General features: G+C 50.0%; 2 protein-coding genes across 7 annotated transcripts; one reads left to right on the top strand and one right to left on the bottom strand.

The window, feature by feature from the left end:
* The first annotated feature begins 543 nt into the window (after positions 1-543).
* On the top strand, positions 544-6,936 carry LOC146237600 (RING finger protein 122). Of its 4 annotated transcripts, XM_084684842.1 has the most exons (8): positions 544-1,362; positions 1,525-1,965; positions 3,642-3,872; positions 4,426-4,468; positions 4,917-4,958; positions 5,244-5,326; positions 5,658-5,685; positions 5,843-6,936. In XM_084684842.1, exons 3-7 carry the CDS (start codon positions 3,682-3,684, stop codon positions 5,671-5,673), a joined length of 375 nt encoding a protein of 124 aa, XP_084540968.1. In that variant the 5' UTR covers positions 544-1,362; positions 1,525-1,965; positions 3,642-3,681; the 3' UTR covers positions 5,674-5,685; positions 5,843-6,936. The 4 variants fall into 4 exon arrangements, with proteins under 4 accessions (XP_084540968.1, XP_084540967.1, XP_084540966.1 ...); XM_084684841.1 differs by having other exon boundaries at positions 5,658-6,936; XM_084684840.1 differs by lacking the exon at positions 5,658-5,685 and having other exon boundaries at positions 558-1,362; positions 3,719-3,872.
* A 90-nt stretch (positions 6,937-7,026) lies between these two features.
* pdcd11 (programmed cell death 11) lies at positions 7,027-20,408 on the bottom strand. Of its 3 annotated transcripts, none has more exons than XM_084684835.1 (35): positions 20,304-20,408; positions 19,571-19,837; positions 19,246-19,407; positions 18,731-18,892; positions 18,484-18,601; positions 17,974-18,149; positions 17,660-17,761; positions 17,313-17,519; positions 17,052-17,176; positions 16,892-16,952; positions 16,598-16,741; positions 16,167-16,418; positions 15,790-15,912; positions 15,411-15,605; positions 14,644-14,814; positions 14,306-14,519; positions 13,663-13,815; positions 13,332-13,444; positions 12,597-13,102; positions 12,421-12,483; positions 12,204-12,306; positions 12,014-12,103; positions 11,802-11,904; positions 11,471-11,648; positions 11,201-11,257; positions 10,936-11,058; positions 10,585-10,704; positions 10,272-10,434; positions 9,986-10,123; positions 9,316-9,462; positions 8,897-9,147; positions 8,625-8,793; positions 8,323-8,476; positions 7,938-8,103; positions 7,027-7,512 (listed from the first exon to the last, which is right to left on the bottom strand). In XM_084684835.1, the coding sequence occupies exons 2-35, from the start codon at positions 19,814-19,816 to the stop codon at positions 7,341-7,343; spliced, it is 5,427 nt and encodes a 1,808-aa protein (XP_084540961.1). In that variant the 5' UTR covers positions 19,817-19,837; positions 20,304-20,408; the 3' UTR covers positions 7,027-7,340. The 3 variants fall into 3 exon arrangements, with proteins under 3 accessions (XP_084540961.1, XP_084540963.1, XP_084540962.1); XM_084684837.1 differs by having other exon boundaries at positions 9,316-9,459; XM_084684836.1 differs by having other exon boundaries at positions 20,317-20,391.
* Positions 20,409-20,437: the final 29 nt, after the last annotated feature.

The raw sequence follows: 20,437 nt of genomic DNA, 5'->3' as shown, positions 1-20,437 counted from the left end.
GCACAATGGGCGACATGTTTATATATAGATCAAAAGACGCAGAGCTGAAATATAATCAGGCTTTATATCTGACAAAGCTCCCTTCTGCCTGAGCTCTGCAGAGCAGCGCTGCAGCCAAGCCTGTGAGACAGCACTTGTTTTGACTCACAGGACCGGCCTCCACTTCATCCTGCTGGCTTTGTTTTGACTGTTTGTCGGCAGCGGCATTGCACATGTGACTGACCTGGACCTTGATGAAATGTTCACCAACACATACACACACAGTAACACGGCAGTAACAAATACACATGCATGGCGAAAGCACCATACATTGGGCACACACACAACACACACGCTCACACACACACACCGTAGCAGACGTCAAAGTCTGTCCCCTCTGCCTTTCTCCCGCCTATCCCTGCTGTCGTCTCTTCGGGGGAGGGAGGGAACGAGCGAGAGATTGGAGGATGGAGGCAGAGAGGGAGGGCAGAGAGAAGAGGCAAGGGGAGGAGGCAGAGGAGAGTTGCGAGGCAAATGAATGGTCACATGAGCAAGGATCTGTTTACAAACGGAGAGCTGAGGAAAGAAGAGCAGAGGAGGGCAGAGAGAGAGAGAGAGAGAGAGAGAGAGAGAGAGAGACAGAGAGAGAGAGAGAGAGAGAGAGAGAGAGAGAGAGAGAGAGAGAGAGAGAGAGAGAGAGAGAGAGAGAGGAAGAGAGAGCAGGGGAATAGCAACCGCTGGTAGACAAGAGTCTCTGGACACCATTATGGATTAAGAGGAAAGAGAAGGGAAGTCTGCCATAACAAAGCCAGCTGAAGGTGGGAGAACCCTGACCACAACACACGCGCTGACTGACACACACACATACACACACACACACACACACACACAGCACTGACTGGCAGACATAGCCTTTTGTTTCAGATTTTTCTCAATTGAAGCAGCAGATGGTTAGAGGGAGAGAAGGAACTCCCTCCCCCCCACCTACGTGCACACACAAACTGGCACACACACACACACACACACACATATAAACACATGCACGAACAAAATACCAAGCCCATCTTGGGGACTGTTTTCGTCTGAGCTGCTTCAGGTTCTGAGGACATCTCATTGAATGAGGAATACCCCTCGGAAGATCAGAAAGATTGGAGGAAGAGGAGGAGGGGGCGAAAGAGGAAAGGAAAGAGGGATGAGGCTTGTGAAAATCCTTGGTTAAAAAGAGGCTTTGGAGGAGGACAAAGCAAGTGACTAATGCCTGCAAATTACCCTCATTGGACTAAGAGGACTCTGTCGTTCGGACTGTTGGATGTCATTGATCTGAAGTGTTAAAGGTTCGGTACCGGACAGCAAGTGAACCCAAGGGTCCATTTTGAAATAAGTGTAAGTGTTACTCTTTGCTAGAAAAAATATATTGCTGGTTTAAATGTGATCAAAATCAACTCATGTCCTACCGAATTTGTGAATGATGACATCACAAAAAATGGAGTACAGCACATACTGAGTGAAAGAGAATCAACGAGATGTGTTTCTTTGTTTTGACAGTGTTCACAATGGTGATGTCATCATTATCACTAAGAGGCAGGAGCACATAAGGTCTGCAATCCCAGTCCCAATCCCAGTCCCAAATCTCCCAATCTGAACCCGGGCAGGGGGGTTGATCTAATCCAGATTGGGGAATGCTGCACACGGACTGCTGAGCTGACAAACCTGCACAGCTCAAGGATTTGAGGGAGAAAAAATCTGCAATCTTCATGTTTTGTCGTTGGACAAGCTTTTACACCCTTAGCGTGGAGTCTCCTCTAGCCCGGGCCAAGTGACTTGTTTTGGGCTTGGAGCTCCAGAGATCCAGGCTCCAGGGCTCCAGAGAAGTTCCAGGCAGCAATCTTGGCTCGTGCCCAGGTCCCCTGCTCTTTTAACAGGGCCTGAGTTTACTGGTGCTGCCCTGGGAGTCAAATTTCATGCAACCATTCCAATGGTGTAACGGTAAGTAGATTTTTACACCCTCTGCCAAAGACTTACCATAAAATGCATTGCTTGTATGCTAGCTTTTGCTAACTAGCTGTACATACAACTGCAACACTCAGCTATGACTAACTGAGTTTGAGCAAACAGATGCACTTTAGAAATATGCTAAGTTATATGCTAAGATGCTGGTTAAGGAAAGGGGGACTGGCACTTGAAATTAGATGGATTTCTAAAGGTCACGTTTATCATACAGAACAACCATAACAAACTAGCATTTAACCAAGTGTGTTGTAACTCCACACCACAGAACCAGAGCCAATTTCAAGCAAGCGAAAAAACATAATTATTATTTGCCTGAAGACAAGAAGATCTATGTTGGTGCTATAATGTCAACTACACAACACGTACAGCAACAGTTTTAATCAGTTCTAAGAGCCCCACCACCCACCAACCCCCTTGCTCCCCCCGCCCTTCCAACACACTCCTCTCTTCCCCCATCCCCCATGTCAAATTATCTAAACCATACCCCCCACAGTGTGCAAGCTGTACCCATTCAGTCACTCTAAAGAAGAGTCCCATTGACATTAGAGGCTGGCAAAGGGCATCCGTGGTGCAAATTAATAAGAGCACATGGGGGCATATGGAAGTGGGGGTTCCTGTATCTTTGTCTCGCCAAATGGTGCTTCCCGTCCCCAGAGTGTCTGCTGATGAATAGAGTCCAACCGATGACAGACACACCGCGCACACGCACACAGTTACCCTCCTCCCCAACCCTGTATACACACAGGAGTCACCTCTGTGGAGTCTGTGGAACAGATGGTGGGGTGGCGGAAGTGGTTCTATGGCTCTCTGTGTTTGTCTTGTTCACAGACGATTAGACTCCGTCCCCCACCCACCGCCCTCCTGCTCCACCAAACCCAGCCCCGGCCTCCGCCAACCCCCAGCCACCAGCCTTAACGCCAGGCTTCATCCCCCGCTAGCCCCAGCCTCTAGCCCTCAACCGAGTCTCTATAGCCAGCCCCTAACCCTAACCTCCTGCTTGCCCCAGCCTCCAGCCATAGCCCCTGCTCCACACTCCATTAACCCCAGCCTCTAGTTCCAACCTCCAACCCATTCTTCAGTCATTTTGCCAGCCCTCTAGCCATAACCCAACTACAACCTCTGCCCCTAGTCCCCCGAACTAAAGTCTGGTCTGGACCAGATTAAAGAGCAACAGAACTATAGGTGGAATTCCGACCAAATGCCAGACGTTTCCTCACCAAATATTTGCCTGATGTTTTTTGGTCGATACAAAGGCCTTCATGGGCACAGGGCCTGGAATAAATCTGTGTTTGTAGCTCTGAGTGTGGGCTTGAACTGAATATGTTATGCTACTGCTATGAATTCAGAATCGGATGGCTATTTCTTCCATATAAGGGAAAATATTTCCACGAGACAAACATTTTAAAACCCTTATGAGAAGCAAGGTGTTGGACAGTGATAAAAGTACTGACTTAGTCCACATGGTTTGATAAAGGGAACTGAGGTGAAACACCCACAGAATAAGTGAAAATAGGAACTTCCTTCTTAAAATAGGGAAATAAGCAGAAGAGCACTTCACGACATCAGGAAAACTTCAGCTGGTGATGAATATGTCAATGTTGCCATTCTAAATTGTGTCCTTTGCTGCCTTCATTTTTCCTTCACCCCTACAGGACAACTAAAACTACAAAATGTCTATGGCCCACACTTTAAATGGCATCCCTCCTGCCCTCTACTTCCTTCTACCCAGGATGCCTGTGTGGTCTAGGTCTCCAGCGCTCTGAGAGATACTGCGCCATGACGTCCGACATTTATCACCTCCCCCTGAACGTCTACATCATCGTTCTGGGCATAGGTCTTTTTGTCTTTATGCTCAGCCTCCTGTTCTGCTGCTACCTGTTCAGGTAAGTGGATATCGATCCTGACAAAGACAGAAAAAGTTATATTGAACTTAAAAATTGCAGTTTCATTACCGTGCAGTTTATCATACACTATACAAAGTGGGTTAGAATTCTGGCATTATAGAGTAATGATGTACCTTTATTTTCCTGGGTCGATGCACACTAGCCAACCTCATAATGGCCTACTTAACGTGCTGAGGCTGCAATAAATAAATAAATGTATTTTCAAATCACATTTTTGTAATTGTTGCTGGTTGTGGAAAAACAGGATGGGTGAGTCAATTCCCAAGGCATTGCTCTCCTGTTGCCTGATGGTGTAGCTACTTTTGAACAGACAGGCATACCGAACTGTCTTCAGTAAATACAGTAGATCATTACAGCTACGTCATCATATTCCAGCAATCAGCTTACCGTAAAAACTAAAAAACGAGATTTGAAAATGTCGTCCCATGGCATGACAACACCGTACAGTAAAAAAAAAACAAAAAAAAAAAAACAGAACTTGGTCGTGACTTTGCATTTTTCTCCTCATTTTCTGTCTTTCTCTGTCTTCCAGGTTGAAACAACAAGGCACAAGGGAGCAGTTCAGCTACAACGAGGTACAGCAGCACTCTGTCAACATAGGGGCACATGCTACACTGGACTCTGACGAGCACGTCACACCCCTCACCATGTGTGAAACCGAATGCCAACCTTTTATAGATGACCTTGAGACTACATGACCTGTGTTCGTTAAACGCATGTGTAACACAGACAGCTCATATTCCAATACGAAATGCCCTCGACTCCGAGCGGCATCTTAAATGAGGTCCTGACACACCCTGTTAGTCCAGTGGACAGTAGAGGACTTTTAACCGAGTTAAAATGTCTATCGACATGTGAACAAGAGTCTACTTGTGTCCCAGGTCTTCTTGGAATCTTTATTTAGTTTTGGAGCCAGCATGACGATGTCATATGGGCTTGACTTGGCATGGTGATGACACTTCAATGGATCCTTTACATGTTGAAACATCTTTCCCTCTCTCTGCCCCCCCCCCCCCCCTGTAGGTGGTATTGAAAGGGGCAGGGAAGAAGCTCAGCCTTCTTGGGGTAAGTCGTCATTTAGTTAAACTTTGTTTGGAACTACACAGATTTCTTTAAAAAAAAATCTTCATTTTATAAATCTGTTTTGTGTTGGCACACGTACATTTGAAGGCCCAAGGTCGTGACGGCATGCTTGACGTAACATGCCGTTGCTTCATGATTGATTGAACGTAGAGAGGTGCTTGACTCAGACAGTTTTCTCCTTTCAGAGGGAACTGACACACACACACACACACACACATACATACAATAACACACACACTAATGATCTCCTCTTCTCTGGCCTTACAGCAAACCTGTGCGGTTTGCTTGGAGGAGTTCCGGACTCGAGATGAGCTAGGAGTGTGCCCATGCTCACACGCATTTCACAAGAAGTGAGTACAGACTCAGCATTCTGTCTCGCCATGAGACCTAGTGCGGAAGGGAACTTAGCTCTAATTGTACACAAACATTTCCTGAACAATCAGCAAGGCCTAAAGGATCACAGCCTCTAGCCTATACAGAGCTTTATTCAGCGAGGCAGCAGCACATTAAGCCATAATGACTCAGCAGGATCGTGTTTACTCACGTCCTGTTTCACTTTACAGTTCAAATCAGCGCAAGCCCTGAGAGTCGTGTAGTAAAACAGTAAAATGACATCGGATAAAAACACCCCCCCCACAATTGTTCTCAATGTCACCTTCACATTCTGTGATCACATTCTAGAACCTACCTTGGTTGAAGAGAAACACAAGTAAGCACGGAGGTCAGTCAGGTCAACCTTTCCCTCACTACAACAAGTGGTCCTCATTCACGTCCTCCTGTCTGCCTGCCTGCCTGCCTGCCTGCCTGCCTGTCTGTCTGTCTGTCTGTCTGTCTGTCTGTCTGTCTGTCTCTGTCTGTCCGTGCAGGTGCCTGTTGAAGTGGCTGGAGATCCGGAGCGTGTGCCCCATGTGTAACAAGCCCATCCTCCGGCTCCACACTGACACCCCCCAGGGGGCAGAGGGGCCCCTGGACCCTGAGGAGGTGTGATGGGGTCCAGGAGGACCAGGGGACCCCCCCTGAAGACACACACATCTATACACACAGAGGACGATGATGATGATGATAATGATGGTGGTGGTCATCTTATGGACATCTCACTTGAGGGTTGATTGTATTCGTAAGTGGCTTCCTTGTGGCTCTTCTGTGTATTAGCGATATAGCTGGGCGATATAGCTACGTTTTGATACGTTGAAGATACCTGTCTAGGTTTTCTATGGTCAGTTAGAAGCAGTCAAGCTAGTCAAGAGGAATAGGGGTACCATGTGTCAAATTTGGGGAAAAAGGACCTCCAATAGTCTAGTCCCCCAAGATTAGTGAGATGTGACTTAGGAAAGGGAGCCACTTTAGAATATCCAGTTTCTCCTCCCCTTTCCCTGTCATTGGACGACTGGTTATGGCACGGACAGGAGACCGCCAATCACAATCGACATGCCAGGCGTTGTTAGTAGGTCATTGGTCAGGATCGGTGTGGATACCTCTAATATCTCAGGGGTGTAACAATACAGCCAGCACAAAGCATCTCACATCATAATGATATTAACCTTGTGCCACACATCAGACCTGGGACTAATACTTGGGGTGTGCTCGATACGTTACGCCGTACAATGAAACCGATGCTACTGTATCCCAAAAACACAAGAGTGGAATCAAGCACACCCCAAACCTTTCCAATCATTTCATCCACGTATTTGACCTAGGTCTGATTAATATCCAGTAATGCTGCCAACCTGTGTAATGCTATACTAAAGGGGAATTTAAACATATGGCTAGCTAATACAACAGATCAGTTCAGTAGGCCATACAGTTCTGATGTAGACAGTTATGTACTATGTATGTCCAGGTTCACTCGTTCTAAGACTGATAGAAAAGCTAGTCTTGCCTGTATGTGTGTAATGTGACCCTATATTGTCATTTTGTATCGTTTGTTGCTTTTAAATAAAATGTAATGTATTGTACTGGACATGCATCTTAGGGAAAATCATTTCAATTCGTAACCATCGACAACCAAACAGTAATCAATGTTATATAATACTTCACAGATGTCATTCAGTCAAGTCAATCATGTTTTTTAATTCATCCATACAATAATAGCTACACAGACACCCATACTGCTTATTCTAGTCATTCAAAATAGATTAAAATGCCACACAGTTGACAAAGGCCCAAGAAAGTATGAGACTGTAAAAATACCCCCACACTAGATTATTAACATTCTTATTAATTCATATTTCCTTATTACGGCACACTTCCCTCCTGCAATAGCGCAAACAATTTCTCAATGAAAAATATGTTGTGACTCAAGACATGAGGCTTTACAAGAAAGTCTGTTTGGTAACGTTGGATACGGTGTGTGTGTGTGTGTCTTTAACTAGCCGCCTGTGTAGCCTTGTTCTCCACGTACTCCAGGGCCTTCTCCTTGACGGCCTGGATGCTCTCAGGGGTGCCGTTCTTCTTCTCGTACTCCAGGTAGCGCTTGAAGAAGAACTTGATCCTCTTCACTGCTACACTCAGGTGGATCACCCGGTCAAAGAGAGCCCTGAGACAGAGAGAGACAGACAGAGAGAGAGAGACAGACAGAGAGAGAGAGACAGAGAGAGAGAGAGAGAGAGACAGAGACAGAGACAAGAGAGAGACAGAGAGAGACAGAGAAAGACAGAGCGCACAGATCCCTTTATAGAGCACTGTAGAGTGGTGAATGTGTTGGCTTGTTATCAGCTGACAAATGGCCGTGAGACTTCCAGCTGCTGAATGTTTACACGTTAATAAGGTTAACGTGCGGAAGGGAACTTGTATACGTTTTTAAAGATCGTAATATTCAGTGGAGCTGAGATTCAATCAAATACACCAGCAGATGCATACAAATAAAATAAAACACCAAGTATTATATAAATGTTACATATTTTCCCCATTTCCTGCACTGGTGACTCCAACTCCAGCTCACAGGCAGTGTGTTCTGCTCACCTGATTTCTTTCTGGGAACCGTGCTTGACCATGAGGTCGATGAAGACGGACCACAGGTCCGTGCGCTTGGGGTAGCTGCTCAGCACCTTGTCCAGCATCACCTTGCCTTTCTCCACGTCGCCGTACCGGAACTCCAGCTGGGCAAACTTGGCAATCACGTCCACATCTGGAGACGAGGAAGAGGGGGGCGGGGTTCCAAACAGGAAATGAATACGAACCCAATCGAACGTTTCAAAAAACAAATGGTGGGTGTGCAAGGCTATATGGCTTCTGTAGATAAGCCCCTTGTTTTGGGATATCGCATTCATATAACTCCTCTCCTTTTGGGATGCGTTTATGAGTGTTGAAACAGGAGCCATGCGGCCCAGCAAGCGAGGTGGCTTACTCTCTTTGGTGGGCAGGCTGTTGAGCGCCCTCTGCAGGAGAGCGCTGCAGGCATCGCTCTGGCCCTGCTGCAGCAGGAAGGAGGCGTAGCTTAGCCACACCGCCTTCTCCTGGCGGAAACGCTTCACGATCTTCTTGTAAAGGTTCTCCGCTTCCTAAACACGGAACACGGGAATTCATCCAAACGTTTCCCTCAAAAGTGTAAACTAAAGCCAATGGGTGTAACCCCGGATTAGGATGTCCTCCATTTTGAAAGCCCATGGCAGATGGGGGGGGGGGGGGGGGAGGGGCTGCAGGTCGTACCTTGGTCTTGCCAGACTTGGCGTAGATGTCTGCCAGCTGCTGGTAGACAGGCATGGGCTCGCAGAACTGCAGCGCCTGCTCAAACGCCTTCTTCAAGCTCTCCTCGCTGCCGTACAGGTTCTCCAGGTTCAGCAGGGCCACCCACACGTTGAGCTTCTCCTGCTCCTCCCTGGGGGAAGGGGACACACACACGGCTTAGACACGTGTACAGACACCGGGTGTAAACGCACGGAGAAACACTAGCTCGCACGCTAACACGCTAACACCGCTACCTGAAGGAGATGGTCTTGAGGGCCCTCTCGGCCACGGCCCGGGCCTGCTCGATCTGGGTGGCCTGCAGGTGGAAGGCCATGTACTGCAGCCAGAGCAGCGAGCTGTCGGGCGAGGCGAGCAGCAGGCGCTCGAAGCTGCCCGCGTCCTGGGGCCTCAGGGCCGGGTCCATCAGCTCCGCCTCCCGCTCCGACAGGGCCTTCTCCACCTGGCGCTTCTCCGCGTGTCGTTCGTGGCGAGTCTTCTTCTGGCGCTGCAGGGGGGGGGGGGGGGTTAGAAAGGGGAGAGATGGCCAACGCGGTCGGAGAGAGAGAGGACACAGGGTTAAGGGGAGGGGACACAGGGGTGAGGGCACTAGCCGTGTTCCGAGAGAGGAAAAGGGAGGACCCTCGGAGGGGCTCCGGGCAGTGCGGGTGGTTACCTGGCCCTGTTCCTCCTCTCCCTCGCCCTCGCTGGAGTCGTCCACCTCTGGGGTGGCCGAGGCGGGCTTCAGGGTGCTGAGGGCAGCGTCCCAGGAGAAGCCCCCCGACACCTGCAGCCTGGCTGGGGCCGCTGCTGGCTTACCCTGCTGGAGGGAGAGAAAGAGAGGATGGAGAGGGAGGGAGGGATAGAGAGGATGGGGAGGGAGAGAGAGAGGATGGGGAGGGAGGGAGAGAAAGAGAGGATGGGGAGGGAGGGAGAGGATGGGGAGGGAGGGAGAGGATGGGGAGGGAGGGAGAGGGAGAGAAAGAGAGGATGGGGAGGGAGGGAGGGAGAGGATGGGAAGGGAGGGAGGGAGGGAGGGAGAGGATGGGGAGGGAGAGAAAGAGAGGATGGGGAGGGAGGGAGAGGATGGGGAGGGAGGGAGAGAGGATGGGGAGGGAGGGAGAGCGGATGGGAAGGGAGGGAAAGAGAGAGAACGGCGAGGGAGGGAGGGTCAAGGAGGTTGACGGGGAAGGGATGGAAGGAAAGAGATTGACAAGATGGCGTGCGAGAAAAAAAAAAAGCAGCAATAATGAGTACCGGGTCGATTATTCAGTCAACAAAACAAGATACCAGGACGCTAATTAGAAACGACTGATTGCTGTCAGCATGCGAGTGCAGTGGCTAACCTCTGGAGGGTTCGATTTCTCCTCCACCCCCACCTCCCCATCCTCCTCCTCTCGGAAATACACCTCCACTCCACTGTCAATGTCCTCCGTCTTCTCCTTCCTTCCTTTCTTCTTCTTCGCCGGTTTCTCTACCGCCTCCTAGGACACAACAATCAGCAATACCGCACACCATGACACATCTGCTTTGACATCTTCCTGGCTCTTTATTATCCCTCTGCAGAGAGAAATAGACTCTGATGAAGAGAGGGTTGACTTGAGGAAGGGGGAGGGAGGACAGACGACTGACCGGCTGGTTCTCGGAAGACTTGCGCTTCCTCTTGGCGTCGTACTTCTCCTTCTGCTCTCCCAGCAGCCTCAGCGGCAGCCCAAGGGACTCTGGGAGCAGGTCTGCTTTCCCGGTGTCGTCTGATAGCAGGGACAGGTCCACCTGCTCATTCTGTGTGTCAACACTGGAGCGGAGGGGGGGGAAGTAGGGGGAATGTCCAAGTCAGACGTTTGGAAATGGAAAGGACTTGGATCACGTTTGACCTGAAGCTCCTGTAAGGAAGGAACACGCAGAATTGGACCGCTCTGACTCATGGCGTCATTGGGCTCCTTACCGGAGGACCTTGGTGGTGAGCAGGGTGTTCACAGGGACGTGCTTGGCGAACACGGCGGGGCTGCTGAAGTACTTGGTGGCGTGCTGAAACTGGGCTCTTCCGGTGATGTTTGTGGACAACCTGGGACAGAACACAACCCCTCTCGCAGGTCAGCAGGATGTTTCTTGTCAGGTGACAAAGTCACTGAACTATGCCTTTTTCGGATAAGGAGACGGATGATGGTGCGGAATTCTGCCTTGGCTGATGACAGCGTCTACTTATGAACTCGGGGGAAAACAAAACGTCCTTTGAGTGCATAAACGTGTAAGACGTGCAACCCTTGGAGCCCGCAGGGGCGTGCTGTTTATGTACCTGATGAAGACTCCATGTTCGCCCACAGACTTGACGTAGCCTCGGAGGATCTGGCCCGGTTTCAGGTCCCCCGCAGAGCGCACCTCCGGGTCCTTCACCACGGAGGGCTTGTCTGGGCACAACCTGCACACAGCAACAGAAGCTGAATACAGGCAACAGGGCGCATGGGTCGAGCACGCCCGACGCGTGGTGCAGACGATGTGTATGTGTACTGAATGTGTATAGAACACTGGTTGGGGGGGGGAAGAGAGGCAGAGGGTCACACCTCGAGGGCCGGAGAGAGAGCTGCCAGTGACCGCTTTTCTCACCGAGAACACAACACCTGGAGAGAGCGAGACAGAGAGAGACAGAGAGAAAGACAAAGAGAGAGACAGAGAGAGAACACAAACATTCAACTTCATTAGGACTTTAGTACAGGTAATCAAAGGGCAAAGCTGGCGTTAAAACAAGTTGTTCATCCAGTGTCCGGCCTCCGCTAACCTGGTTTGTCACGTGGCCGTACACCTTTAGCCTAGGCCTGAAGCGGCCCACTCACCTGACCAGCTGGTCTTTGCTGAAGGACTGGAGCGGGTCGCGCTTGTACGAGTCCAGCAGGTCCACCTCGGCGACGGTTCCCCTGGCGCCCAGAGGCAGCCTGACGCACACGCCCACTTGGGGCTGGACGCTCTGCACGATCCCCATGGTAACGCTGCCCTTCTCCAGCTTGGGCACGTCTGAGGGTTAGAGGGTCGAGTTAAAGAGCCTGGAGCTGCGACCGAGCCTGGAACACTCTGGGGATGATCCATGCCGTTAGGATGACACAGCAAAGCCGAGTGGGTGTGTGTGTGTGTGTGTGTGAGAGAGGGGGGGGGGGGGGGGTCGCTCACCAGTCAGAGTGAGGGAGAGACGCAGAGGTTTCAAACTGACTTCGACCACTTTGGCACCGACTGCCTGGCCCAGTTTGTACAGCTTCTCGGGATGTTTCAAATCCTAAAAAAGGTGAGAAAATGTCTTGTGGGAATACTGACATTCATATTTAGTGTGTATATGTATATTATATATTTATTTTTATCATGGAAATTGACACATGTTAACTTACTTTAGGATCAGTGACCATGGAAAGTATATCAACAGTTCCTGTTACAGAGGGACTGATGGTCACCTCCAAACACTTCTTCTCTGGGTAGTACTGTAGAGACACACGCACACACACTCATTAGACAGGGAGTCAATTTAAATCACAAACATGTCTCAAACTCTTCAGTGCCGTTGCACGCTTCCAAACGTACCTTTGACACAAAGCATGTGACCTTCTGGCCGACCTGGTAGGTCATGAGCTCTTCCTTCAGGCTGAGCTTGACCGGCTCCAGAACCACGTCCTCCTGTAGCTTACTGGAACCACAGAGGGTCATGTTACAGAAAAAATGATCCAGCACTGACATTGGGGGGGTCAATCCCCTGCCCCCCCCCTCCCCCCCCCCACTCCCTCCCTTCCTCCCCACTTACCTTGGCAAAAGACTGAGCTCAGGAATGAAATAGTTGAACTTGGGGTGGCTGAATGGAAGGTACCTAAATGTTGTTTTGTTTTTAAACACAAAAAAAGAAAATTGTTCATTCATGATGACACAACTCCTCCCCTGCAGTAGTAGTTACATAAACACACGTGGCGCTTGGGTGCTGACCTGTGACTACAGGCCTCCCGCCCTCCTATGACCCTGGCCGTGACCTCGCTGCCGAGCTTCACGGCGGACGTGGGGAAGGTCCCCAGGCACGCCCCGTCCTGCACCTCCGACACGTGCACGCTCCCCGTGGCCCCGCCCTCCAGCTCCACCTGCACGCTCGTGGGCCTCACCGCCTTCACCTTGCCCTTCACCAGGTCGCCGTAGCGGTGGCGCCCGGTCCTCCGCGCCGACGGCCCCGCCTGGTCGGCGTCCGCCGCCGCCCCGCGCTGGACTTTGGAGTCCCACTCGACCAGGGGGAGCCCTTCCAGGTCCTCGCAGCTGGGGTCCGTCACGCTGACCGCCAGGAAGCGGCCCGGGAGCAGCTTCTCCGTCTCGAAGCGGAACGAGTCGTTGAGGTTGTTGGTCGTCTGGACGACGGTCAGCTGGGCCGTGTCGCCCAACGAGATGACGGCAAAGTCCTTGTCGGCATGCTGCACCCGGGCGGTGTACTTGGCCCCCTCTTCGACCTACAGAATTACGAAGGGAAAAAGATTAACGGTTGTAATTTTATAACCATATAGAAAGTATCAACATTTTCATACTTTATATATATATATATATATATATTTTCCCCTGGTAGAAAGTTTGTTTGAATATAACAAGCATTTCTCAAACCTCAACATCAGTTCCATCACACACCTACACATCTATCCAATCAGATCAAGCAGGACAAATTGACCAATGGTCGACACTTACCGATTTCCTCTTTGCCACTAGCTTAGGCAGCAGGGAGACATGGACCTGGGTGCTCAAGGGGTCAACATGGAGGACCACAGCATTCACCTTCTGTCCAGGAGACACCTTTAAACCTTAGAACACACACACACACACTGTTTAAGTCACCGCTAAACAAACCTTTTCATTCACCAAGCAGTTCACAAAACCCTCAAAAATGAACAGTTTACCAAAATGGCAAAAAGACCTTCCCAGAAGAGAAAACAACCGAGCGAATATGTTGCCCGCTGACATTTTCATTTCACGACATTCAGACTGGGTGAGGGGTTGGAGGGGCGGTTTGAGTCCTCACCCATGCTGTGATGTTTGGTTGCCAGCACGGTGGCTCCCTTCAGCTCGTCACACAGCAGGCTCACGCTCTCGTCCTCCTTCACCTGCTCCACGGTCAGCCTCAGCCTCTGGCCCAGGGTCACTACAGACAGCTGCTGGTGGAGCTCAGAGTCCTCTGAGAAGACGGGGAAAAGGAAAAATCAAATGTATTTGTATTCACATACGCCAATAGAACTGCCCCTCAAACAAACTAAACCCTCAAGGAAGACAAGGGAAAAACTCCCAGAAAAACTCCCAATGGGAGGAAAAAAATGGAAGAAACCTTGGGAGGGGCAATTCAGAGAGGGATCCCCTCCTCCAGAGACGGTTGGTAAAAAGAGAGACACCAAGAGAGAGAGAGAGAGCGAGAGAAGAAGAGGGGAGACGGAGGGGGGGGTCATGAAGAGCAGTAAAAGCCGTGCCGCAGACTATTAGATCGGATCTGTTGTTGTTGTTATCGAGTTACAGCAGGATGCTGACAGAATCTGAAATCTCGATAAACAGCGACAGAAACCAGACGCCTGAGGCGCCCACACACACACCCCTTTGCGAACACCCGACATGGTCTGGTTCCCTCTTCAGTTCTGCACACAAACATACACACACACACACACACACACACACACCTTTGTTGGCCATCATGTCGGCCACAGCCCTTCTCTCCAGCAGGCCCTGGACCAGCCGGGCCTGGCCGTCTCGCTCCGGGGCCATGACCTCAGACACCTTGAGGCTGACTAGGAAGCGGCCCTTCTCCTCGTCCAGGTTGGTCACCTTGGCCACCACCGTCTGGCCCAGCTGGAAGGGCCCCGTTGTGTCACTGATGAACTTGTCGCTCATCGCCTGGATGGAAGGAGGAGGACGGGTCAGTGGAGGAAGAACCACAGCTCGCGTTCAGGAGGAATCGGACATCGGTAACATCGCCTCTCCGCTAACTTACTCGACGACCTCTTCGATGACTACTCACCGATTTGGGTGCCAGGCCTACCAGTCCGCAGGGAAACTCCACAAACACGCCGTAGGGCATGATGTTCTTGATCCAGCCAATCAGCTGCATGCCCACTTTGACGTCAGAGAACTCCTTGGCGACGGGCCCGTCCTCCATGGCAGCCCTCAGCACAGGCTTCTTGGTCAGGGTCTGGACACGGCAGGGTTAAGGAGGAGACGAGCTTCCTGACACTGTACAGTCGTGTACAACAGTCCTGTATCATGTTGTGTACAACAGTCCTGTATCATGTTGTGTACAACAGTCCTGTATCATGTTGTGTACAACAGTCCTGTATCATGTTGTGTACAACAGTCCTGTATCATGTTGTGTACAACAGTCCTGTATCATGTTGTGTACAACAGTCCTGTATCATGTTGTGTACAACAGTCCTGTATCATGTTGTGTACAACAGTCCTGTATCAGGTTGTGTACAACAGTCCTGTATCATGTTGTGTACAACAGTCCTGTATCATTTGCCAGACCACAAAATCCAATCCAAAACCAGACTAATAAAACACTTACATTTTGTCATTAGTAAATAATCACTTATATTAATAGTACTAACTTAAAGTATATTTACAACATCACTTTTACCTCTCCAAAAAACACATTTGCAAATATTATTTTGGGGGGGAAAGACGAGACATAGCCAACGGGTCCTATTGTCTTGCCTCTGCAATGCCATTGGATACATGTGGTCTTAAAGAAAAAGAAATGGTCTGCAGCGTTCTAGTCATGAAGGATACGATGTGCTGCTTGTTGTGGTTGACACAGACGAGGTTGGAGATGGTGTCGCCCTCCTGCAGGGCCTCAAACAGGAGGGGGCAGTTGGACACGTGGTCGGAGAGGTGGCTGAGGGGGAGCAGCGCCGGGATCTCCTCGGGGAGGATGGCCACCTCCAGAGCCCCAAGGACTTTGGCCACCAGCCTCGCTTCCACCTTCTACGGGAGGACGGGACAGGACAAATTCGTTTAGAAGCTCTCAAGATTGAGGAGAAAAATACGAATTTCGTTTTCAGATCTTGTAAAAAGGGTGTTTGTTGTGGGGGAGTGAGAGGAGGCATCGGGGAGGGGGGGGGTAGAGAGAGAGAGAGAGATGTGTGAGAGAAAGATGGCGCCCTCTTACCTTCCCGATCTCAAAGTCAAACTGGGGTTTGGGCGGCGCCTCGGTGTCCCCTCCTGCCACGGCCTTGAAGGACAACAGCAACTTCTCCTTCAAGTCACAGTTCAGCACCTTGGCCTTCACCACCTGGACACACAGCCGCAACCACAAGACCAGCAGAACAGCTGAAGCATGCCAAACCATAGTGGAAGAAAGTCAAAGCTACCTTTGCAGTATATGTATATTATTAATATGTTGATGGTTCCCCCCCTTCCTCCCCCACACTCAGAACCTGCCAGTAATTCAAAGTGTTGGTAAAAGTATATTGAAAAAAGGCATGAAATATGGCTCCATCTAATCCAGTACTGTTACCTAGCGGCGGCCATTTTGTGTCTCCCTACCTGACCGACAAAGAACATCTTCTCCGGGACGATGACAGGCTCCGTGCTGAGCTCGCGGACGGGCACCAGCCCCTTGACGTCGCCGTAGAAACGGACGATGCAGCCATAGTCCTTGACGCAGATGATGTGTCCGTGGGAGATGCGGCCGGGGCGAGCGTCGGCGAAGGTCAGGAAGAGCGGCAGGGAAGACTCCACCAGGGCCTTCTTCCTGGTTAGGGTCAGGCTCTTCCTCTGAGGATCCACGGCCAACACCTAGACACACACAAACGATAAAAGAGTTACGACAAAAATAGGAGAAGATGGATAGATATACAGCAGACTCTATTTAGCGCAATATATCGTTCCCGATGAGAAAAGCGTGAACCAGGAGCCCCAGTGAGAGATGAACTCGTGCCATTCTCGGAAGTGTGAGTGTTGAGCCGCTCGCTCACCCGACATTTGACCTTCATGCCCTCTGTGTATTTCTTCTCCGGGTTTTTGAGGATGATGTCAGAGAGGTGCGTCCTGGGGACCATCCCCCGGATGTGCTCGGTCAACTTCACGGTCATCCCGTTCTTCAGGTTTATCACCGTGCCCTGAGGAAGAGGAGGAAGAGGAGGATGGGAGGAGGGTGAGGGAACAAGTTATCCAAGAATGTGAACCAGACGTATGGCACAGAAGCTGGTGAGTGTTTTTATCGTTCATAGAAACTTCTGGATTATTATTATTTATTTTTCTCTTCTAACCTCCACAACTTGTCCAGGATGGATGTCGTGGTATCTGAAGAATGGTGCTTTTATAACACTCCTGTAGAAATGATCGCAAGGTTACAAGATGGAAGGAAAAAAACCTTTCCTGTCCATTCATGACAAACTCATTCACTCCCTCTCCCTCTCTCATACATACATGCGCAGGCTGACATAGTGCATCTGCTCCATGGGGCTGTAGTCCATGATCCTGCAGGTGTGTTCCGGTTTGGCCATGACCCTGTTCATGTTGAAGGGGTCTTTGGGCTCCTTCATGTGGTTCCTCTACAGCACAGAGAAGACAAACACCACCACCAAACGGTTACCCATGGAGGACGCTTATGCTAGCATACAGCTCTGGAGGTCCCTGTAGGCTTTACAGTTGCTGGTACAGGGGGGGACAGGAGTTCCAGGTACTCACATGCACAAAGACCTGGGTGCTGTCGGGGAGCTCCAGTATGGCTCCAGAGTAGTGGTGGAGCGAGGTCATCTTGCAGCCCTCCAGCACCTCTCCGATGCGCTCGCTGGTCACCTGCGCCAGGTCGCCCTCTGGCTGCAGGAGGTGGCCGCGCAGCGACAGGCCCAGCAGGCGTGAGGAGGGCTCCAAATACAGCAAGCAGGCTTTCACCTGGGAGGACATCAACATATGCTGACTGAAGTCTGACTTCGGAATGGATATGATAACTGACGTTGCATTGCTTTCATGACCCATGACCTATGAACCTCGGTGTGACAGAGTAAGACGCGAGGTAAAGATGAGGTCCTTACCTCATCTCCCTCACTGTAGCTGCACGAGGGCTCCATGTGCATGAAGTCCACCATGCCTGAGAAGGAGGAAAGGAACTCCAGGATGAGACCGTGAATGGTCACCTGGGAGAAGAACCGCGGGGAGAACATCAACATAGGCCACGCCAGATTAGCTTAGCGGCAACTTGGAGATATAATGTAATGTGTTGACTTGGAAGATGCTTTTCTTTAAAAATAAAAAGATGTACATTTACAGCATACCCATATGCTGTAAATGTGGCTGTAACAAAATGATACATTTTGGTTCTCAGACAAGATAGTAGTCACCAAAGTACCTTTTTGATCTGGGCTTTGACCAGGAGCCCAGGTAGCAGGTTGGTGAGGGTCCAGCCGTGTTTGGTGTCAGCATAGGACTGAGCCACGGACCGCGGGCAGGTGGAGAGACGGATCACACGCCCGTCGTTCTTCACCTCCTCCAGCAGGGACACCACACACTGACCCACCTTCAGCTCTGCAACGTGGAGTCAGATGGCTGAACGGTTAGGGAATCGGGGCTATTAAATCAGAGGGTTGCCGGTTCGATTCCGGCTGTGCAAAATGACGTTGTGTCCCTGGGCAAGGAATTCACCCTACTTGCCTCGGGGGGGAATGTCCCTGTACTTACTGTAAGTCGCTCTGGATAAGAGCGTCTGCTAAATGACTAAATGTAATGTAAATGCAACGCCAGAGGAAAAGATGTCTGCGACACAAACGCCACACAGAGCTGGCCTTCAATAAACACAGGCAGCGACACTGGCGCAAGGTACACAACAACAGTGAGTCCAGTCCTGGCTTGCTTGCGATACCTTTTGGGATGGGCTGGTCTGTTGCCGCCTGCTTGGGCAAGAAGGCTTTGGTTCCGCTGACGCCAATGTCAACCAGGTACCCGTGATCCTCAACGCTATCCACACAACCACTCAGGATCTGCGGAAATAAGACACAAAAACATGATTTCCCGACCCTTCCTTATGGTCCAGATCCCTCACCTGTATTCACATCCCTCAAATGTGTCACTAAAAGGCTTGTTTGCCTACACGTCGATAGCGGACTCACCATGCCAGCACTCAGAGAGCTGGTGGTCAGGCCTTTGTTGACCTCCTTGGGGTTGATGGACAGCTGGATGCTGACTGTGCCTCTCTTGGTGATGTTCAGCCTGACAACAGAACACCTCAGCAGCATGCCTGGACTGAAGAGGTCGGGGAGGGAGAAGATCTCCTGTGGAAGACCAGAAAAATATCGTCGTCAGGCACTGCGGTCAAACCTGTGCCAAATATGAGGTGTGTGCGGTTCTCTCCGCTGCACTCGTCCACAGTATACTACGTTTGTATGTTTTTGTAAAAGTGAAACGTCAAATGTATACACACACCCTCCATGAACAGCAATCTCTTACATTTACATTTAGCAGACGCTCTTATCCAGAGCGACTTACAGTAAGTACAGGGACATTCCCCCCGAGGTAAGTAGGGTGAAGTGCCTTGCCCAAGGACACAACGTAATTTTGGCACGGCAGGGAATCGATCCTTGTGATTACTAGCCCGACTAACTCACCGCTCAGCCATCTGACTTACCTCGGCATCTGAGTCCAGCTGCTCACGGACCATCTTGGTGTAGGAGTCAGAGATGTTGGAGATGGACAGGTATCCCATAAGGCCGCTGGGCAGGCTCACCAACACCTCGAAGTCTGTCACTTCCTTGATACACCCCAGTACCAAGGTACCCACCTTCAGATTCTGATCACAGGCACACAACACGCAAGTCAGGTAAGTTAGGAGCTTCATGATGGGTCAGTTCTCTGTTGGAGAGCTTTGTGATTTGAATTGATCATGCATAGCAGAAGGGCATCATTCAGAAACATAACAAGTCGAGTAAACAGGATGCATTGTTTAAGCTTACCTTCAGATGTAAAATTTCGACTTTGGCTGCTGCATTGAGTTTCAACCTCTCCTCTTTGCTCGTTTTCTGCTTCTTGGCCACATTCTTGCTGTCGTTCTTTTTCTCTCCCTTCCTTTTCTTTGTTTCCGCTGGTTCATGCGTCTGGAACAGGTTGTCCACCTCAGTGTGCTGTCTCACGGGTTTCGCTTTAGTCTCTGCTTTCTTGCTCGTCCCTCCACGAGGGAAATCCTCATCCAATGACGCCATAGTTGATATTGATTAAATTGTCTGTAAATAAAAACGTAAGAAAATCCAATATTGTGTCGATAAAAGAAACGGGTGACAAACAACTAGGAAGTGTCTGCTAGCTGCAAGCGAAAGGCACGTCTGGTTAGGTTGTAGATAAACAAGTGAACAGACTAAATAACAAACAAGACCTTATGGACAAACATTCTTTCAATAGTTTTCAATACTGAAAACCAGACATCTGCAGCAACACAAAGTTAGTCAGCTCCAAGCTACTAAGAAGGTGCCTGTAGTGTAGGTTACTGAAAATATACTCTACACTACAGTATCGTTCTCAAACATCTGCATACGTGTGATGACTAGCTAACTAGAAAGATAGCCATATTAGCTAGCTTGCATTCCAAATAGACAACATTCAGTGAGAGAAATAGACAGCCGAAACAAAACACGGTTCCAACATTTCTGTAAATTATACGCGTTTAAAATAATGCAAAACGTTTTAACATACAGTTAATCCTTACTGTTGTAATCCACTTCTCAATTTGGTATCCAAACTCACATGTGTTGATCACTACCACGCCATGTTTCAATACCGGAATGGTACCGAGATGGGCGTTTCAGTAATTGACCATTCACCACCCA

The sequence above is a fragment of the Hypomesus nipponensis genome, chromosome 21 (assembly GCF_054491055.1).
Source record: "Hypomesus nipponensis isolate SF chromosome 21, ASM5449105v1, whole genome shotgun sequence".
Taxonomy (NCBI): domain Eukaryota; kingdom Metazoa; phylum Chordata; class Actinopteri; order Osmeriformes; family Osmeridae; genus Hypomesus; species Hypomesus nipponensis.
This window is presented reverse-complemented; position numbering and strand designations above follow the sequence as displayed.

What these genes read in the sequence shown, in the direction of transcription:
- LOC146237600 (XM_084684839.1), top strand. Translation starts at nt 3,682, where the DNA reads ATGGCATCCCTCCTGCCCTCTACTTCCTTCTACCCAGGATGCCTGTGT. An exon ending in AGCAGTTCAGCTACAACGAG is followed by an intron (nt 4,469 to 4,916) that starts GTACAGCAGCAC and finishes CCCCCCCTGTAG; the next exon opens with GTGGTATTGAAAGGGGCAGG. An exon ending in TCACACGCATTTCACAAGAA is followed by an intron (nt 5,327 to 5,842) that starts GTGAGTACAGAC and finishes CTGTCCGTGCAG; the next exon opens with GTGCCTGTTGAAGTGGCTGG.
- pdcd11 (XM_084684835.1), bottom strand. Translation starts at nt 19,816, where the DNA reads ATGGCGTCATTGGATGAGGATTTCCCTCGTGGAGGGACGAGCAAGAAA. An exon ending in ACCACAACAAGCAGCACATC is followed by an intron (nt 14,815 to 15,410) that starts GTATCCTTCATG and finishes TGCCGTGTCCAG; the next exon opens with ACCCTGACCAAGAAGCCTGT. An exon ending in CCAAGTCTGGCAAGACCAAG is followed by an intron (nt 8,477 to 8,624) that starts GTACGACCTGCA and finishes TTCCGTGTTTAG; the next exon opens with GAAGCGGAGAACCTTTACAA.